General features: G+C 40.0%; 2 protein-coding genes across 4 annotated transcripts; both read right to left on the reverse strand.

The window, feature by feature from the left end:
* Positions 1 to 49: 49 nt before the first annotated feature.
* Positions 50 to 9,599, reverse strand: LOC147304075 (regulation of nuclear pre-mRNA domain-containing protein 1A-like). Of its 2 annotated transcripts, none has more exons than XM_086279293.1 (7): positions 9,200 to 9,599; positions 5,530 to 5,659; positions 4,950 to 5,056; positions 4,576 to 4,670; positions 4,255 to 4,381; positions 2,691 to 2,866; positions 50 to 1,034 (listed from the first exon to the last, which is right to left on the reverse strand). In XM_086279293.1, exons 1-7 carry the CDS (start codon positions 9,348 to 9,350, stop codon positions 936 to 938), a joined length of 885 nt encoding a protein of 294 aa, XP_086135419.1. In that variant the 5' UTR covers positions 9,351 to 9,599; the 3' UTR covers positions 50 to 935. The 2 variants fall into 2 exon arrangements, with proteins under 2 accessions (XP_086135419.1, XP_086135420.1); XM_086279294.1 differs by lacking the exon at positions 50 to 1,034 and adding an exon at positions 2,108 to 2,211.
* Positions 9,600 to 11,667: 2,068 nt separating this feature from the next.
* On the reverse strand, positions 11,668 to 19,037 carry LOC147304076 (uncharacterized). 2 transcript variants are annotated; one of them, XM_086280248.1, is made up of 13 exons: positions 18,607 to 19,034; positions 16,761 to 16,794; positions 16,604 to 16,681; positions 16,372 to 16,514; positions 16,160 to 16,282; positions 16,013 to 16,070; positions 15,709 to 15,870; positions 15,520 to 15,570; positions 15,154 to 15,290; positions 14,931 to 15,038; positions 14,730 to 14,787; positions 13,379 to 13,444; positions 11,668 to 13,301 (listed from the first exon to the last, which is right to left on the reverse strand). In XM_086280248.1, the coding sequence occupies exons 2-13, from the start codon at positions 16,768 to 16,770 to the stop codon at positions 12,352 to 12,354; spliced, it is 1,944 nt and encodes a 647-aa protein (XP_086136374.1). In that variant the 5' UTR covers positions 16,771 to 16,794; positions 18,607 to 19,034; the 3' UTR covers positions 11,668 to 12,351. The 2 variants fall into 2 exon arrangements, with proteins under 2 accessions (XP_086136374.1, XP_086136372.1); XM_086280246.1 differs by having other exon boundaries at positions 15,520 to 15,870; positions 18,607 to 19,037.
* Between the last annotated feature and the right edge of the window lie 434 nt (positions 19,038 to 19,471).

Consider the following 19,471-nt stretch of genomic DNA (forward strand, 5'->3'; position numbering starts at 1 on the left):
TTGCACTCAATAGCACATACTGCAGATAAGACGATAAAACATTTGTGCACTTTGTTTATTTGGTTCTAAGCATTTGCTTCATATTTACAAAAACAGCTTGTTTTTTTCCTTTTCCTTTTAAGTCTGACTTTGGAAACCGGGGCACTTCTCAAGCTGTGTGAGGCATCTGCACAGCATTCAGGAGACTTCCAAGATAAAACTATGGAGCGATACAGTAAACAAGACAACAAAACCCATTATCTCACCCTTTCCGTACTGTGGATATCTGACATAGCTCATTAATTTGAATGAGCAACATTTTCTTCACCATGGTTGACACAATTACAAACCAAAAGCACTTATGACAAGGAGCAGGCACAACTCCATATTTACATGCAAACTACAATATGTACACTGACCAATGATTTACATTCCCCTTTCACAAACAGTAAATCATAAATACACACTTGGGTTTGCTTTAAGGAACATGGCTTCCTACTCAGTTTCAGACATTTGAGGCTATTATTACAAACAAGGATCTATAACCCTTAACTTAAGACAGTTAAAGGGAACGTAATGCCAGCAGAATACAGCAAATTAAAATGAATGATCACACTAGAGCAATGTACTCTGATGCATTATCTTAATCAGTATAAATAAAAAAATATCACACCAGATTCATCCATACAACTGGAAAGCTGGAAAGTTAGGCAGCTGGGGCCAAAGCACAACAGGCCTGTGTCGGGATGATTTTAAATCTTCTAAATGATAATAAGATGTTTATGTTCATAAACCCACGTGGATAAATAATTGGCTGTAGACAGAATGAGAACCACAGATTACTGCACAGAGACAAAGATACACCCCAAAGTCAGGAACAGAGGACTATGGCAAGGTCACAGATCAAATATTAAACAGGCGTCTGATCAGATGCGTCAGTAGCACGGGAGGTGAAGTCAGTTCGAAGAGTTGTAGTGTCCTTCTGGGAGATTGTTCAGACGTGATCGCAGCTCCTTTCGAACCTGGGTGACCCTCGCCAGTTTGCGTTTGTATTCCTGAAAAAGTCCACAATGACAGACAGCCATCAGACGCCAAAGATCCTGCAGTCTGAATCACACCGATTTATGGTGTTGGGTTTTTTTCCCCCTAGTCTCAGTAGCAGTATTACATGAGATAAATACACACACATATTGTAATTTTAAATTATAATGTAATATAAGAAACTGAAGTGTTGAATGTGCGCTTCATGGATTACAGACCAAGAGCAGCTTAAAGCTCCAGTTAAAGTTCAGATTTAAATTCAAGGATTTCCAATAAACATGTTTCATGTATTTTAATTAGTGGCCACCACTAAACAGTGTGTCAGGGTGTTTTAGTTTTATCCAAACACCCAAATCATTCAGCAAAAATGCCACGCTCTTTCTCTCCATGTTTATGAATGACTTTGCTCGACTTAGATCAACCTCCACTGTAATGAGCCACACTAAAGGGCACCAAAAAACATTTACCTTTGCAACAGCTTTTTTTTTCCCCTAATAAAAGACTGGCCACACAAACTGCATGCAAAGTACAGTGTAAGGTACTGAAAACAGGACTGCATGTGGACAAAATGATTTCACCTGATCCATGTATTTGATGTTTTTTCCCACCTTAATCTTGTCACATTTTACTTTCTGTGCCATGTTTCTCAAATGTGTTCAGTGACTATATCTGCCAGCCAATGCATGCAGTGTGTGTAGGTCATCAGTACTTTTCCAGCATAGATAACAGAAATGTCCAAATGAGGGAAGGGGAGAGGAAAAGAAAAAAAACAAACTATGTTCTCTTTGTGTCCCATCGTGTTGCAAATGACATAAATCTCTTCAGAAAGCATAAAGCAAAAGTACCAAGAAAGATAAATGAACAAGATTTTAATCAAATTTGAATCTCATTAATTTATGTTTATTAATCATGACAATGATTATGATAAATATCTGATCTACATCTCCCACTAATCAGAAAATCCTAAAGTGTATAACTGCCATTTACTGTCAACTCCACAACCAAAAGTACGTTTCATAAACCACCTTCAAACCTGAATAAGAGGGTAAACTGTAGGTGTTCGAGCACAAAAAAAGGACTCACAAAATCATTTTCACTTTTTATTTTCAGACTTTTTCTTTTCTTTTTTTAAAACAAAAGGTATTGACTGAGTGACGATACAAAGATGAGACGTGGGATCCTTGTGGTGCCCTGTAGATAAGATCTGAACAATTACCGTCAACGTGAAAAGCACAGCTTTGAGCAAACAAGAAAACTCAATGGTTACATTTTTAAAGCTCTAACGGGTTCATTTTGATTACTACTTACCTCATAGGCAGGACACACTGAGTGAAGTGAGCAGAAAGAAAAAGGCTCAAAGAGAAAGCCAGTGACGAGGGAAAAGATAACTTAGACATTAAGTCTGTATCTAATCGAGAGGCTTCCCCTCAGTTTGCACATCAGCAGGGCTAACACTAAAAACATGCAGGGTAGCTTTATAAAAAAAAAAAAATAAAAAAAAAAAAGCATGACAGAAAGCGTGCAGCATGCTGAGAAACTTGTAAAAATACTTATAGAAATTTGTGCTCAAACGTAATTTGTCCACACAGCACAAAAAGATGAACACCAAGGAGAGGTGAGGCAGACAGGACGCACACAGACATATAACAGAGAAAAACTTATTCACGCACTTCAAGTTTCTGCTCATTCTGGGCCAGGCCGTCCTTCTGGCTCTGCAGGAAGACAGTTAGTGTACGCGTGAGCTGCCTCCTGTCGTCAATCTCTGCCGCCAAGCGGCCGCTGTAGTCTGCTAGCAGCATGCAGGCCTCCTCCACCAGCCGGGAAAGTCGCTCTCCTGATTCTTTATCTAAAGCACAGAAAGCACAGAGAGAGCAGAGAACAAAGCCTAAATGCACGTCACTCAGTTATGCATCAATCCTGGAACAATGTAAACAGCATCTGTATAATCAGTGCCAAATCAAACCTTCAATTTCTTTCTGCTGAGGTAAAGGCAAGGGCATTGTCAGACAGATACGAGGGAGACTCAAACACACAAACAATCATGTGTCATGTAATCAAATCTGTAGTGAGTGCTGTGTGCTACACATTCATGTAAATGATCTCTCTTTGTCATAAGGTCAATATCTTTCAGAGCCATCCCCTCTCTCCCATAAATAAGCCTGCAGGTATCCTTCAGAGCGAAAGAACGTCAGCTGCAGAAGTGAGTGTTTGTTTGGCCCAACAAGGACGTCCAGGCGACTGCATATCCCATGTTTTTGTCTCGACTCTCCCTTGTTTGTGCACACCTTATTTCCTCTGAAATACAGTCGTGACAAAACTAAATACACCCCATGATTCAAAAGTTTATATCAACAAAGATGCGGTTTTGATTAACATTAGAATAGTTTTCAGGTTATTCCAACGGACAGAGTCCACAATCACTACTTCTGATGCACACCCGGTCATTTTGTTGTGCAAGTTGGTCTGAAGTATGAAAGAAACCAAACCACTCAGTTCAGAAAAGAGCCTCAAAGCTTACTCCTAAGAGGCTTTCAATGGGAAAAGAGTAAAGTAATCATTTCTTTTAAGACTTTATCAGTCTCTCATTTTGTCTGGAGGTATATTGGCCCAATCGTCTTTACGTTGTTGTTTTAGTTCATTAAGACTTGAGGCAATTGTTTATACACAGCTCTCTGAGGGTCCCACCGCAGCAGTTCAGTCAGGTTCATGTCTGGACTGGACTGCAACACCTTGAATCTTATTCAGCCTCTCCGTTTTAAAATTTGCTGCAGTGTTTGAAATCATCATCCTCTTGCATGATCCGATTTTAGACAGGCTTTAGTTGGTGGACAGTTAGAGTGCACAGCTAACTAAGCAAGCCAAATCTTTAACTGCCTGATAATAAAATAGTGAGAACTGCTAGATTGTCTCCCAGCAGAAAAAGGGCATGACAACTTCAAACAGGAAATGGCCTTAATTCCCAGATTGCTGGCCAGGAACATTTGCTTAGAACAACTGTTCTAAGATCATTGTTGATGTTTTTCCTCCTTTCCTTTTATAGAGGTCCTCACGCTTGCTAATGATCAGTTAATTCCTGTGGAAGCACTAAGAGTATACTTAATTTTTCACAGGAATCTAGATGTTAAGTGTTTTCTGTAATGTGCAGTATATCAGAGTGGTTCAACAACATTTTCTCAGTCTAAACAACACATGTTCTGTCTAAAGTTTGGTATAAAGTGCGCAGAGCTTCCTTACCTGTGATCCTGTGAAGCAGTGACGTGTCCTGCACCTCAGCAGGAAGGGAGGAGATGCGCTGACGCAGCACTGAGTCGCCAGAAGCAGCGTTCTCCAGCTCCTGCAGAGCTCGGATTAACTCTGCCGTCTGAGGTATAGCGAGCATGATAAAGGCAAGAGGTGAGGGGGGAGCAGAAGAAGGTATTTACACTCAGGAGGAGACACAAAGGCAAACATGAAAACACAGACAGCTGTAAATCATTAACTAGCATGTGTGTGGATTAAAGTGTTATATGATTAGCACTCTGTATTTATAACTGCTCTGTATAACAAGGACAGCACCTGTGGGGGCTCGGTTGGAGAGCTCTGGGAGGCAAAGCCTTCATCATCTGGCTGGATCTCCTCATATGACCTCTTCTTTGTCTTCTTTTCTCCATCTAAGATTTATAAAAAGCAAGAAAAGCAAAACATAACAAGTCAAAAGTCCAGTTTGAAGGTGTGCGTTTTATGTATTATACTACATCTTTAGCCACTTTAAAGCCACAAGCCTGATTAGCTGCATGTTTAGAAATAAAGCAAACATTTGCAAAATAGTGCAAGTAAATAATATAACTATGCTTATCAAGTTTAAACCTCTAGGCACACAGCACACTTGCTATAATTGAATGGTAAGCACTACTGACAAGCTGGTACAGGTTTTGGCTCGTTGAACTTACACAGGACTTGCGAGAGCTGATCGAGCAGGTTATTCTCATACACGGCTCTCTCCTGCCAGATGGATAAAACCCGACCCAGCTGTTTCTTACAGCCCTCCTCACCATCTCTGCACGGGAACACACAGGAAAGAAAAGAAAGAAAGAAAGAACACACGCTTTAAACAGCTTTGCAAACCTGAAGTCAGGACTGGACAAAATTGAATTAAAAAAAATCAGTTCTTGGATAGAAATTCTTTAAATGGGAAAATATTAGGGATGCACCTCATTTACCGCCACAGGCCAACTGGCCACTTCTGTCACATTTTCTTTAATGGAAATAAGTTCAAAGATGGACAGCTGATGGCCAAAATGTCATTTTAAACATTGTAATCAGCTCATAATACATCAGTGTGTGCATCCCTAGAACATACAGTATGTGTGTGTTTATACACGTCTTCTCATCAAGTCTACTTATGGCTGCCACCCTCAACCAGTTCTAAAATGTTACTTAAATTTCATACATTTAAAATCCAAAATGATGACAAAATGAGAAAGTTGACATCAGGACAACCATCCATGCCTTTGTCCAATAAAAACTGACCTGTACACATGTTTGAATGCATCAACGATGACTGGAGCAAAGTCCTGGGTGAACTCTGGTCCTTTCCTCTTGCTGTTTTGGATGACGTCATTGGCCAAATACAGGAAGGTCAGCTTGCGCGATACCTGAGCTGCACATGTTTGAAAAAAACAAAGAAACACACATACTATCTGATTATGATTTACAAAAAGGTACAACACAACAATGCCTATTAATGGGCAAGCGCATTTTAACCACTAAAGAACTAAAAACAAAAAACAAAAGTCATGACATACAAAAAATGAAATAGAGCCGATTTAAATCTTCAACAGTTTTTTATTATTGTATATAGTATTTTATTCTATACAGTTGTGTACAGCATCTTATTCTTATTCTATTCCAGTGTTCTCTAATTTTTGCTATATAACTTTGCACTGTCCACTTTCTGCTGTAACAAAACAAATTTCCCACATGTGGGACTAATAAAGGTCATCTTATCTTTAATATGCAAAGCCACGTTTAAAAAATTCAAGATACTCGTTATGCTTCACTATAAGCAGGGCTATGACCTTTGCTAATTTAATATGAGCAATGCACCAGATGCACAGGCGAACTGTGCAGTCACATCAGCTGCATGATGCAGAACAAGGTGGCCCTGCAGAAAGAATAATTAAAAAAAAAAAAAAAGATTTAATCTGTGGATATTATTTCACAAGTTTAGTGCACGATATGAAGAAGCAATCTGACAAAAATGCATGTTCAGATTTGTATGCCCCAGGATTTTGAAGGCATCAAAGAGATCAAAAACAAAAGCTGATTCTTCTTACTATTTTTAACAATAGAGCACTGGCTCTTGCCTGACTTTGTTCTGGAGAAGCCGAGTGCCCGATTGAGTTCCAGTGAAGGATACTTACACCCCTTCTTGGTTTGTTGTTTTTATGATAAACTAACTGATGCACAAGCCTTTGTTGTTGTTGGACGAGACACAGTAGACACTGAGGTGAGTGTAAAGCTCCGTGGAGAGCCATTTCTATCCCCACTTGCCATTAACACTGGTCTCAGTCACCACCCAAAATACCTCACCCACAAGAGGTATCATTAGGTTGTTGACTAGCACCCCGAGGAAAAATGCACCATTATTAGCTACAATTACAGTAATGCCTGATGTCCCTACAACCCAACTCACTGAATAAATTCAACAACTCCATTATGTACCGTCTACTTAATAAACTTTGTGAACATTTTCTTATAAAAAAAAAAAAAAAATCATTGACAGTCATCAGATACTATGAAAATCAGAAAAAAGTTAGATCCACCAGTCATTGCTTATATTTTATCACACAACAATGTTCAATAGTCTTTCTCCAGTGAAATGATTGACACAGCTAAATGAGCCCAAAAAAGCAATGCAATTAAAGAATAAATATGCACTTACTCTTAAAACTGTTACATATGTTTAATTAAAACAATGTCATGTGGTTCGTTTAACATCGACACATTTACTTATGCTTCTCCTTATATAATATATGCACCATTGCAACTAGAGCTGGGCGATAGAACGATAACGATATGTATCGCGATATAACTTTTACTCGATAGAGAAATTAAGCTATCGCGATAGACCTCGCCGCTCTTGTTCTCTTAAAAAAAAAAAAAAAAAAAAAAAAAAAAAAAAAAAAAAGGTCAGCCGATCCAAATTCAGTAGCGCAGAGCCGAACCAATCACAGCCGCAGCGTCACGTCGCGTGACTTGTTACGTACAGCACAAGTGCCAAGCCGCACGTGTGTTTGTTTGGGAAGCAGCCAGCGGGTAATGGAGCCAGCGCGTAATGGAGGAAATGAGTGTGCCGACTAGAAAAATCAACCGAGCGTGACCGAAGAGAAAACAGATGATGGTTCCAATGCCGGAGAGATTGTCGAACGGAAGAGCCATAGAAGTTCCGTAGTTTGAAGGTATTTCGGCTATTTCAAGTCTGACAAAAAATAGAGTAGCGTGCACTGTAAATTGTGCCGAAAGCAAGTCTGGAAATACAATAAACTGGTGCATGCGTCACACTGTGCGCCACGTTATTGTTTCGGTGAAATGAATTTCTACAATACTGTTACTGTTAATTCTACTCTCTGCAGTGTTTAAATGCTTACATATACACACAGTTACTGTCCCTCCACACATACGACTCGGTTCTGCTTCTATGCCCCAGCTTTGTTTACTTTTTCCCACCGAGGCTTCTAGACTTCTGATTGGCCAACATTTCTGCACGGTTAGGAATCTAGCGCCACCTGCTGCTTTGGCATGTTCATAGCAGCGTTTTCCTTCATTTCTGCCTTTATGTGTGGACGGGATTATTTTTTAAAACGAAAACGGAAAATCTCAGTTTTCAAAAATACCCGTGTACGTGTGGACGTAGCCTCAGTCTCTGACTGGAAGCGCTAATTCGTCATTCGGCTTTTGTCAGACTAAAGTAACTGTTAAAACTGTTTGAAAAGCTAAGCTATACAACAAGGAGAGATTGAGAATTTTCTTTTAGTTCTCAGTTTATTTGATACTGACAAAAGTTAGTCAGTTTTGTCTGTTCTTCTGTAAAACAAACTAAGATTTATTTTTAGAATTAATATTTTGTTTCTAAGTGGAATTGACAATTTAGTCTGTTTCATTTGTTCTATTTTGAAACTTAAACGCTTTAGCGGCTGTCTTTTGTGTAGTTTGCAATATTTGCCTTTATTTATCTGAAAAAGTCTCATGTTCCTTAAGTACATCTACCCTGTTGAACTTATTATGGGAAATAAATATTTAAAAACAAGCTGCTGATTATTTCACATTTTACTTGTGAGCAACGGCACATTTAAATCTTACAAATATAGTTATTTGGCTTATATCGTGATAGATATCGTTATCGCCTGAAATGAAAAAAACATATCGTGATATGAAAAAATCTCATATCGCCCAGCTCTAATTGCAACTATGCATTTTTTAAAAATATTATTATTTAGGGCATTTCACTTTTATTAGGTGGTGCATTGATGATTAGAGGAGAGTGAGTGCATCTTGTATGTGGTCATCTCAAGCAAACGGCTCTGGCTGTGAGCACAATCTCCACCCACGTGCTAGTCAAACCTTTTGTTTGTGCGGAGTAGCCTATCAGAAGAAAGCTGGCTTAAAGCAAAGCTATACTGTGTATGAATTGCGGTGATTTATCAAGGGTTCGTATAGGATTATTTTGATGAGTTAATCACGCAAAGCTACTGTAGCAGAGAAAAGAAATGAGCATAAGTGGCTTCCTTTATGCTTTATAGTAAAGCTCATTGTAACTGTTGATGTGGGTTTAATTTAAAGCTATTCCCTCAGGTGTTATAAAGTTTAATTTAGTGCAGCTTTAACTGATCGAGACTTACTATAAGCAAAGATGGGAGATTATGGAGATTTTCTAACACAAACACATTTAAGGGAACACACGTTGTCGTCACTTTTCGACAATGCTACTTAGACAAAGCAGTGAAAACCTTTGGCTAGTGACCGAAAGTTGCCAGCCTTTAGCAGCCACCGTGCTAACAGGGACTCTGTGTTTTAACTTTAACAGCAGTTTGGTCTGGCAGTTTTAGCCAGAGCTAGCCTGCAGCTACATGTTACTCACTCTCTGAAGCATGCTCGCTGTGTTTGTTTGGAGGAACTCCTCGGCTCTCACCAGCCTTACCTTTTTTCAGTTCGTTGAACCAAACGTTGACAATGGTCTTCGAGTGTTTTCTGTGGTGGATGAGCCACAGCGACAGTGTCTGTACACTTTGCTGAGAGTTGCTAAGCTCGGACAGTTTCTTCTCTAAAGCCGCCTCGGAGAAAGCTGACATCTCGGCGAGATTAGGGGAGGGAGTGCGAGGCTAGACGCTGGGAGAGGCTGCTGTAAGGTTTCTCCCAAATGTGTGGACTACAGCACGCTAGCCGGTCACAGGGTCTTTGCAGGAGTTTCAGCCATCCAAACTAAATGTCGCAACCTGACTCTGCTACACAAAAGGATGGCTGGTAATACTGACTAGCTATCTCCGTCCTCTCTGTGACTGCTCGGTTGCCTGTGCTTGGGACTGCTTCTTCCTCCTTATCTTAATGGCAGCTGGGGATAAAACTTTTGGTTACCTTAGCGCCACCTTCCGGACTGGAGTGCGGGTCGCATTGGTTATTACGCTAACCAACGTTAATATGCTTAAAATCTGAAGTTAAATACAAAAAATCTGCAATATTCATCTACCATTAGATAGTAATTCATTTTTCTGAAATGCTAATTTAAATATCAATCTCTATTGTTAATATATTGGACATCAGAAACATGTAATTCCACAAATTTCTTTACTATCCAGACTGACGAGTATTGCATATATTTATACAGTCTAAGATTCATGATGTCCTCCTCCTCTCAACTTTTACTTCTGCCTCTTATTCCTCCTACATTTCTTAGGAGGCCACTGCAGTGATATCAACCTGTGTTTATTTTCTTCGTGACCACCTCTGTTGTACAATCAATCATATGCAGATATTTTAAAGTTGAGTACATGATATTGTGTTGTTCCTGTTCCAATCTATTGCCCAAAGTTTACATGCATCTGCATAAACATTAATATAATGTATTTTTTGATGTATTCACTGTTCATAATAAATATTCTGTGCATATAGAAATTAGTTACTGTTAGGTATTTTAGTACCATGGGAGCATTTACTGGATATTGTTTTATAGTGACATTATACAGGAAAACTCTGTCATTCAATAAGGCCCCTTTGTTTTAGTTATTTTTCTCTTTGACCCAAGAATTGATGTGTGAGAATCACAGGCTGGTACAAGGTTGAAATACCACAGAGATCACTCCCTCAGCTACATTAGTTTCTTAATCTTTTAGACGCCTGTTGAAGGCCAGATGGTTTGTTTCAGATTTCACTAATGAAAGAACTCTTTATTTTGTGCCTTGAAAATATGTCGCTGAGATAATCACAATTGTAGCTGAACTAATAAACTACACAAAGGATGCTTCTTCACCCAAGGGCAGGAAGACGCTCCCTTATCTTGGTCTGTACTGGTTTAAACTGATAAATCTGCTGTCTCATGAATTTTACCCTCTATATAAACTGTTGTACTTGTGAATAAAGTTGAGTCAATTTGGGAAGACAACCTGAAGCAGTCTCTGTTTTCTTGTTCTCCCAAGCTGCTCCCGAGCTCGTACTAACACGCTGAATGGCATGCTTGAATATTGCTTGAGAATATATTTGACTGTGTTACAGACTAAGGGACATTCTCTGCTGATAGGTGAAGGTACATTCTCTGCTGATAGACGTCCACGCCTCGAAGGAAGTCGATCCACGGATTAGGCCTTGGAAACCGTTTCCTTCAGTTACTATCTAGCACTACCTGGATTTACTGGAAGTGTGATTCACATTCATAGATAGCTCACAAATTTAGTACATGCTGTTTCCATAGGAGCCAGGTGCTGCTAATCAAATGCACTTGATTAACTGATCATCAGCAAGTGTGAGCACCTCTATATAAGCAGAGGTTTTGGCAATTTACTGGTAGGCAACTGATCTGTGTTAACACAATGCCACAATCAATCCAGCAGTAAAGAGCCCCAAATTGTATCTTTTCTGTGTCCAGTGTTGCTGCAAAGAAAAGATACAATTTCAAAAAGACTGAACAAATGTGGCTTGTTTGAAATGGTCGCCAGGAGAAAAGAACACGGCAGCACAGCTTAGGTTTGCAAAGTTGCACCACAAGACCTCAGAACTGAAAAGATGAGCTTGCACAGAAAGCCACTACGTTATTGCTGGTAAACATGGTTCTGCAAGGTATTGAATAATGGGCGTACTACAGAGTCAAACTTACTCCAAAGCAAACACAGAACCATTAACGTGTTTTAATATTTACAGTAAGACTGGCTTTTTACAGTGATCTGCATTAATCGCTGAGTGGACAAAGTTTGTGTTTCCTCGCTGAATTTGAGCAAGCTTGTGAGTATTACGCCACAGGACATTACATAACCTACCGTGACTGCTTGAAAGGAAAAATAACAAACTCTTTTGTTTGAACCTGCAAGGAAAACGATATTTGGTCACATAATTGGTTAAAGTTCAAACTCTACTGGTGCAAAAAAAAATAAAATAAAAATTCAGCCACACGGGTCAGAACTGTTTTAAAAAACTGTTTTTTAATTTCATAAAAGCAGTCAAACATATCTCAATATTTCTCCTAAAAAAATACAGTGAATCCACTTAAACCTAATGTGATGTTTCACACATTTGTCTTGTTTTCTGGAGTTAAAAAGGCATAAATGTAGATTTAAAAAAAAAAACAAAAAAAACAAACAAACAAACAAACACTGCTGTAACGGTCAAAAACAGAAAACAAATAGCCAGTTTGAACAACTTCATAACAAACACAATAAAAGAATAAAAATATACACACAGGCAGCTGTTTAGTGTTTATGGGCACGTTTCTCAGCCGTCACTGAATGTGAACTTGGAAATACACGAGTGAGTTCTATTTAAATGCTCAGTATCTTCAATTCTTCTACTTCTCTTATAACGACTGGATTAGTGGATAAGGAGTGCTGTTTCACCTCATTGGTGCTCTTTGACTTTCAGTCTCCACAAAGTTTAAACCTAAAAGTCCCAGCAGACAAAAAAAAAAAAAAAAAAAAAAACAAAAAAAAAAAAAAAAAAAAAACCCCGACACTGCTTATATTACTGCACCTCCATCAGCAGGCTCACATTCATTACAGAAATCAGCAGAACTATAATAAAAAAAAAAATTTAAAAAAAAGGTCACATTGCAAGTAAATCCCCCGCTGGACCATCCAAATGTGATTTGATTCAGCTGAAATACAGATCAGTTTGGGACACAGCACACTGAGGTTTAGAAGGTTGGCTGAAGGCATAAGAGTGTGTTAGACTCCAGTCCGTAACACTACTGCAGACCGGAGGGAGAAAGTGCTGGCCAGGGTTTGCCAGAGAGCCAGTGTTGTAGCTGGGGTAAGACATCCACCCACGCGGTCCTTGACTGGCTTCATAAGATGTAGTCGGTATCCCATAATTGTGTGGAGCTGCCTGGGCACAGTCATTGGTGAGCGCTGTGTAGTGTGCAATGCTGCCGCTGTACACACAGGGATCTACTGATTGAGTTAGCATGTTCACACCAGCACTATTTATATAAGGACCCAGATGACCCCATACATCGTAATACCCACTTACACTGCCCGTCTGAAGACTTGCATTATCGCACGGCATGTGCAGATTCTGAAAGTGTTGTTGGTAATAATGTGGACCAGCGTCTATGCGTGCCTCTTCTCTCAAACCCTGCTCTCTTGTTCCATTCTTATCCTCTGCAGCTGGCTTATACCCCTCCTCGGTCCAACACTCCCTATGTCCGTAGGAAGAGTTAGAGGAAGATGGCACAGCTAATATTGTAAAGTTTCCTTCTGGCGTGTACCCACCAGTCTCTGGACCTCCATCACAGGGGCTGTGCTGTAGTGGAGAGGTTTCTGCATGGTTTAGTTCAGATGACAAACCATCACAGTCTAACTCCACAATCTCTGACCCCGGAGAGGACGTGAGATCTAAATTAAAGGGAGGGGATGTAGCTGATGGAGGGAGGCTTTTGCTGCTGAAAGACATCCTCTTCATCAGTAATAAACCTTTGGTAATAGGCAGGCTGACATTAAAAACAGTCTCTCTCTTTGCTTTTACTCTTTTCTTCCTCTTTGACTTCATTAAAGTGCATTTCTCTGACATGCCTTCAGCGGATGTCTGGTTCATGCTCAGCCCTTAGACATAAAGAAAAGGAATAAGTTAAAAGCAGTTTGCTGAGAAAGTGTGAACTCTAGCTTGCAAAGATACAAACCTTTGGCATCTATTTCCTTTTGTTTAATGTCAGCACCTTTCCATCCAGATTGCAGCATCTTTATGCCTGGAAAATATCCAAAACAATACAGTGGCATACAAAAATAAAATAAAATAAAGAAATGCAAGGAACACTGGGTGGGGGGGAAAAAAAAAAAAAAAAAAAATTCAAGTGGGCATTAATGAATACAAGAAAATCTAGAGAGCCGACATCCCTGACAAGTGGGAAACTGCACTGAACAAAGGACACACTCTGCATGGTGAGTGCCAAAGATGCACTGACAAAACGTGATCCAGGCAAAATTCAGACGGCATAAAAGTTACACTTCTCTGTAAAAATCCAGTTATAGCATAACTGTACACATAAGTATACAGTTGTATAAATATACATACACTCGCTTACATTTTTAAATAAGTGGTGGTAAAGGTTCCACAATGTCTTTTGACATTTTTAAATTGGTTGGGATGTTCAGGAATGACCCAGGAACACATTCACGGTCCACAGGTTTATACTGCAAGAAAGAAACCTGTGCTCCAAAAATTGACACCGTCAAGCTGAACATAAAACCAAAGCGTTTTATGGTCAGAAAGATCGAGCTGTTTGCAGCTATGAAGGTGAGGTTTTCAAACCTGAGAGCATGGCACCAACTTTCAAGTATTGTGGTGGTAGCACATATTTCAACTTCACCTCAAATTAACAGCTAGATGGTTCAAATTGAACACAGATGTGCCAATAATATAATGGTTCAAAAAGTTAATAAAAATTGGTTTTGGGGATGGATAAAGCAGGCTAATATTAAGCTGCTGGAATGGCCTTCCCGAAGTCCCGACCTCAACTAATTTGTAAATTTGTGGACTACACTTAAAGCTGGTTCTGTGCCAGGAAACAAACAGATTTAAATGAACTCAAAGAATCAATCACTTCACCCTGGAAAAAGAACAGTTCAAAGAAATCATTAAAAGCCCAGAAATGCCATGATATTCATGCCCAGGATGACTGGATGTAACCTTCTTCTCTCTTTTTTTTTTTTTCTCCTTAAAAAAGATTTCTGACCACAACTGTATTTAGAGTATAACACTTTCAACAAATCACTGAGTGGGTACCTGTGTCTGTGCCTGTAGAACAACTCTACGATAGGTCTATTTTGTCCTGCTTTTTAACTGAATGTTTCAATAATGACACGTCAGGAAAAAAAAAGCCTGTTTTTTGCAGTGGTTTGATCTATCACAGACCTGCTGTCAAAAAAAAAAAAAAAAAGGAGGCAGGTAAATGTTATACTTACAAGAGCAGAGATGTAGAAAATGAAGTGAATGGTTTATGGCCAAGCAAAAGAAAAATAACCCATACTTACACCAGTGGTAACTTTTGCCAGTGAGTAGCGCACAAAGGTTTTCTGGAACATGCACTACCTGAGAACATGAGAGGTTTATAAACTAAAGGACAGACGAGTACAGGTGAAACCAAGACTGTTTGGGGGAAAAGACACTGAGAGTCACGTCACATGTGGCAGAATCCCAGCAGGAAATTCTGTGCTGCAAAGAAAAAGGGATACCTTCAACTCTCCTCGCCCCGTTTCTCGCTCCACTTTCTTTGCCAAAGACTGAAGAAGGTGAGGTTTGTCTTTAAGCTCCGCAGTCACCTCCTCAGGATGAGTTTCCATCTATAAAAGATTATATTCACTAACTTTAAACTATACTTACCTCGCTTTTTGCATGCATAATACTAAAGAACCTTTGCTATAATCTATTCTGGTAACTGATCCAGAACAAACAGACCAAGTAGTTGATGAGGTGTGAGGGGCTGGTCAGGTGTTCAGTGATGTCCTTCTTGTTGGATTTGATGCGGCAGCAGTGGCATAAGAAACAGTAAGAGCAGCCATCTTCACTTCTATACTCGACCACACAGTCGAGACCTGTTGAAAACATGAGAAACAAAAAAATAAAGAACATTTCCATTTCATGGGAATTACGATCACCAGCTGTGGTTCGAGACTGGAGTTGGACTGTGAGATGAGAAACTTTACTGGAGAGGCACATGAAAGAGTTTGCAGTCCGCCACAACCGTGCAACTTCAAGGCCTTTTTTTATTATTATTTTTTGTTTTTTTTAACTCTTTTGGTGCCATTCTTTGTGTGTTCTCACCTATGAGAGTCTTGGTTCCAGTGTAGTCATCAGGAAAGCTGCTGGTGTGCTCTGAAAACACAAAGGGTTCGGGAGAATCCAACTGGGATGTGAACGGGTTGACTAAGTAGACCTCTGACTTAACAGAAGGATCAAAGTTTGCATGCATCAGCTGCGGTGCTGGCTTGTTAGTGTGCGCTGAGATCTTGCCTGAGTTTGTGTCAGCCTTGAAGGATTTCTTGGACAGTGTGGGCTGGTTCTGTGCAAACACTACAGTCCTCTGGGATTCAGTGGGATAGTGCAAAGCTGTAGTCTCTGGATAACTCTCAGTTTCACCCTGTGCATCTCTTAAGGAACCTATGAGAGTTACTGCTGCAGTATCAGAGAGATGAAAAGATACTTATGAAGGGAAAAATAATCACGTGCATGCAGAAAAATCGCCAAAAACATAAAAAGTGAGAGTAATCAATAGAAGACAGTGAGATGGGGAAAGAACAGTCAAACATTCACTGACCGTCATTTTCACTGGATGTTTCCATCCTCTGGTATACACCATCTTCAACCTCTAACAACTTCGTATGAAGGTGCAAAAACATATGAGCATCCACAATAATTTGCAGTTTATGACTACAAGAAAGCACGCACAATAAAAGCAACAGACCTGGATGTCTCCCGGTCCCTCTTTTTCCTCAAGCTTCTTGGCCATCTCCATCAGCGGCCACGCCAGCTTGGACAGGTCGGAGCTCTCCTGCCATTTTGATACCAAGTGAGGGTGCCAGGTTTTCTTTTAAAAACAAACAAACCATAATCTGTTAGTAAAATCCAACGCAGCACATGATCTGCTGTCACCAATCCTTCTCCAGTACTACTTACAATGTAGTTGAATCTGTGGAGACTTCCCAGTATGTGGTTACGCATGTCAGCCTTACTGAGGCGACACACGCACGCCCCACACACGTACAGCGCTTCTGTGCTCGACGCACCAGCCTTCACACATTCTGTAATGCAGCCCAAGCCTAAGTGCACATTAAAAACACATATTACTTCAGCACACACTGAATAAAGAACCGTTTACACACTAAAAGTGGGATTTGCTGCGGCACACCTATTATGGGTTGTAGTCTCTCCTTGTTGCTCAGGTACGCCTTCAGAGAATCCAGCAGCTGGCTTCTTCTTAAAACACCTACAAATGGAGGAATTACAGAAAGAGAATGGGCTATATGCAGCAAGCTTACATACAGTTAGTAGAAGGCATGACTTACCTGGCTGCATGCTGCAACTGTAGAAAAACACCACCTGAAAACCCAAGATGGAGCTTAAGTTTCAAAGCAATGCTGGTTTGTTCACCTCATGCAGAGTTATGGTAGAGACACGGGAGATGTCTCCTGGTAGGGAGGGGGATTCTCATACTGTGTGTGTTGGCTAATCGCTCTTTGGGAATCTCCTTGTTGGTACAAAAATACAATTTTTGTCAATCGCAGTGTGTTATCGTTGGCATTTTTATAGATTCAACTAAGGGAATGGGAACAAATTACAAACCCAATTAAAAAAAACAAACTCTGGATGCTGTAAATAAACGAGTTTTTTTATTAGTAAAATATAAATAAAAATGCAATGTTATAAACCTACATGTTATTCACAACTGAAATTAAAGCATGAAAGTTTAAACAAGTTTTGACTCTTTCACTGAAAAGAAATTCAGCTCGTTTTCAGTTTGACGGTAGCCAAACTCTAGTCCACACTTTTCAGATGCTCACAGGAGAAACAGCTCACGGGCTACACTTTCTGCTCAGATGCTGCTAAATGTGGACCACGCTTCACAGTCCTAATAAATAATGACCCCAAGCACGCTGCAAAAGCAACCTGAGCTTTTCAAAACAAAGAAACAGCTAACACAGCTAAGGCAAGTGTCGGACCGATTGTCCCTCCCTGATTTTTGGATTCTGACCTGGTAAAAGAAACAACTCGAGACAGAACGCTTCAATCCAACAATTCTTTATTCACCATGTACCTGGGAGATGCGCACAGCGCGAAACCTCCTGCAGAGCCGATGGGTGCGCCCTCAGTCTGTTACAGATATAGTATTTCTTACCAGATTTCCTCCTTTCACACCTGCTTTTCCTGTATGCTTAGTACTCTGTGTTGTTGTCCAAATTATTCATGCGCAGTTTCAATAAAAACACCTCCTTGCGTGGTTATCCTCCCCAACTTCTGCTTCCCTGCACGTGCCCTCATTTCTTACCTATGCAGGTGGCTTTTAAATGAACTCTTTAGGCACCTTAAGCTTCGCTACCTAGTTCTGCTTTCCACTCTATACTTATCCAGATGTGTTAGACAGCTGTTAGTGATGCTTTTTCTGCACCATTTCCTGTAAATGCTGTTTTCTCTCTCTGACTATTTTTCTCCTACAGCTTCACACAGAAGGCTGTCTTTGCACAAAGGCCTGACCCTAAGATAATACATACTACAATGCAGCTAGATAATATTATTACTCTATATAACCCAGCAAGCTAATACTATCACATATAATATAACATAACTCCACACAAGTCAACTGATCTCAACCAAGTAACTGAAGGTGGCTGCAGTAAAGCACCTGATGATGCCCATGGGTTAAAAACATCAAACACAAGAGTTTCATCCAAGTATTAAAAACAATCCTTATTTGAGTTAGTACGGTTACTTTTGAGCCTCTAAAAATTGAGAGGGTGACTGTGTATAAAACTCGAAATTATTCTAAATTCAGAAGTTTTGTAAAACTCCTTGAAATAAAGCTGAAAGAAAGATGGGAGGAAATGCAGCTGCAATTACACTGTCACCATCGGGTGGCGCTGCATGTCAGTCTGTTAAAGCAGCTTCCTGCCGTCCTGGACACGACGCAAAACAAAGGTCCACATATTGCACAAAATATCAGAGGATTTGTTGCTGTGACTTGTCTCAGAGTTGACTAAAAAAAAAAGTCCGTTTTAACTAATGAACTAATTAAACTTTAGGAGGAACGTGAGCAGGAACATTAAACAAACGCGGAGCCGCTACTTTCTGGATAACAAAGTTTCTCCGTGGTGTCTAATACCGCAGTATGCTGAAGCAGTTAGGTTGGGTGCTTACCTGTGGAGCTGGAGGGTCTCGCAGCTGCAGTGAGCTTTAACCGTGGATTCAAACGACGCTGGTAGTAGTAAGACAGCGTAGCGTCACATGTTCCGTCCGCTGGTGGTCTATGCCACACCCACCTTTATAATGAACGCCAAGCAATCGCATCTAACCTGCTTCACCCCCATGCTTTGTCTAATCTGTTCATTCTTTAAAGGTAAAAAGTGAAAGACACGCTGATCCTGCTGCAGGCTGTTGATGTCAGAAAATTAGGGCTCTTCTGCTTGTTTCCTCGTTGAAGTATCTTGAAGTTTGTGACTTCACAGCATTGTTTCAAAAACCCTTGTCTTCAGAGAGCTGGCCAAGAGAGGGAGTAGCTGTGCTTCAAGGGCTGTGGAAGACCAGTTGTGCCACAACTCTCCTCATGTCATTATTGTCGATCCACCTATGTGCATCAGCAGTTTGTAACGAATTTTCTTATAACTGCACACCCCTTCAGACTGAATTCAACTCATCTTCCAGTCATAATCTTTTATCACAAGGCCGACATGTCCTGTTTGTACTGTCTGTTCCCAGCACACAGACAGAAACAGCAGTGAAAGGATGAGATATTTTGCAAGCTGCTTGAGGAAATAAACGACTTTATTATCCCAAACTGAAGATTAATGTACAATTTGTTCAATATGAGTCTTTGAGAAATCTTTATTTGTAACTTATATTAGCTTTCTTGTTTTTTTCCCCCCTTTGAGCCTACATACATTAATACCCAATTTTCAGTTGGCTATTGTTTTATTTCTATGCTTTCTATTATTTCATCGGCCTGAAACTTTTTTTACTTTTTTTTGACTGTTTGAATGTTTGCTATTTGTGTGACACACTACTA

The sequence above is a fragment of the Aulonocara sp. 'chitande type north' Nkhata Bay genome, linkage group LG22, assembly GCF_057382095.1.
Source record: "Aulonocara sp. 'chitande type north' Nkhata Bay isolate Kocher_YH1m ecotype deep benthic linkage group LG22, A_spYH_male_GT1.1, whole genome shotgun sequence".
In the NCBI taxonomy this organism is placed as follows: domain Eukaryota; kingdom Metazoa; phylum Chordata; class Actinopteri; order Cichliformes; family Cichlidae; genus Aulonocara; species Aulonocara sp. 'chitande type north' Nkhata Bay.

What these genes read in the sequence shown, in the direction of transcription:
- LOC147304075 (XM_086279293.1), bottom strand. Translation starts at nt 9,350, where the DNA reads ATGTCAGCTTTCTCCGAGGCGGCTTTAGAGAAGAAACTGTCCGAGCTT. An exon ending in ACTGCTTCACAGGATCACAG is followed by an intron (nt 2,867 to 4,254) that starts GTAAGGAAGCTC and finishes TCTGTGCTTTAG; the next exon opens with ATAAAGAATCAGGAGAGCGA. An exon ending in AGAATGAGCAGAAACTTGAA is followed by an intron (nt 1,035 to 2,690) that starts GTGCGTGAATAA and finishes GGACTTTTTCAG; the next exon opens with GAATACAAACGCAAACTGGC.
- LOC147304076 (XM_086280246.1), bottom strand. An exon ending in AACATCCAGTGAAAATGACG is followed by an intron (nt 15,871 to 16,012) that starts GTCAGTGAATGT and finishes CTGATACTGCAG; the next exon opens with CAGTAACTCTCATAGGTTCC. An exon ending in CACACCTCATCAACTACTTG is followed by an intron (nt 15,039 to 15,153) that starts GTCTGTTTGTTC and finishes AATCTTTTATAG; the next exon opens with ATGGAAACTCATCCTGAGGA.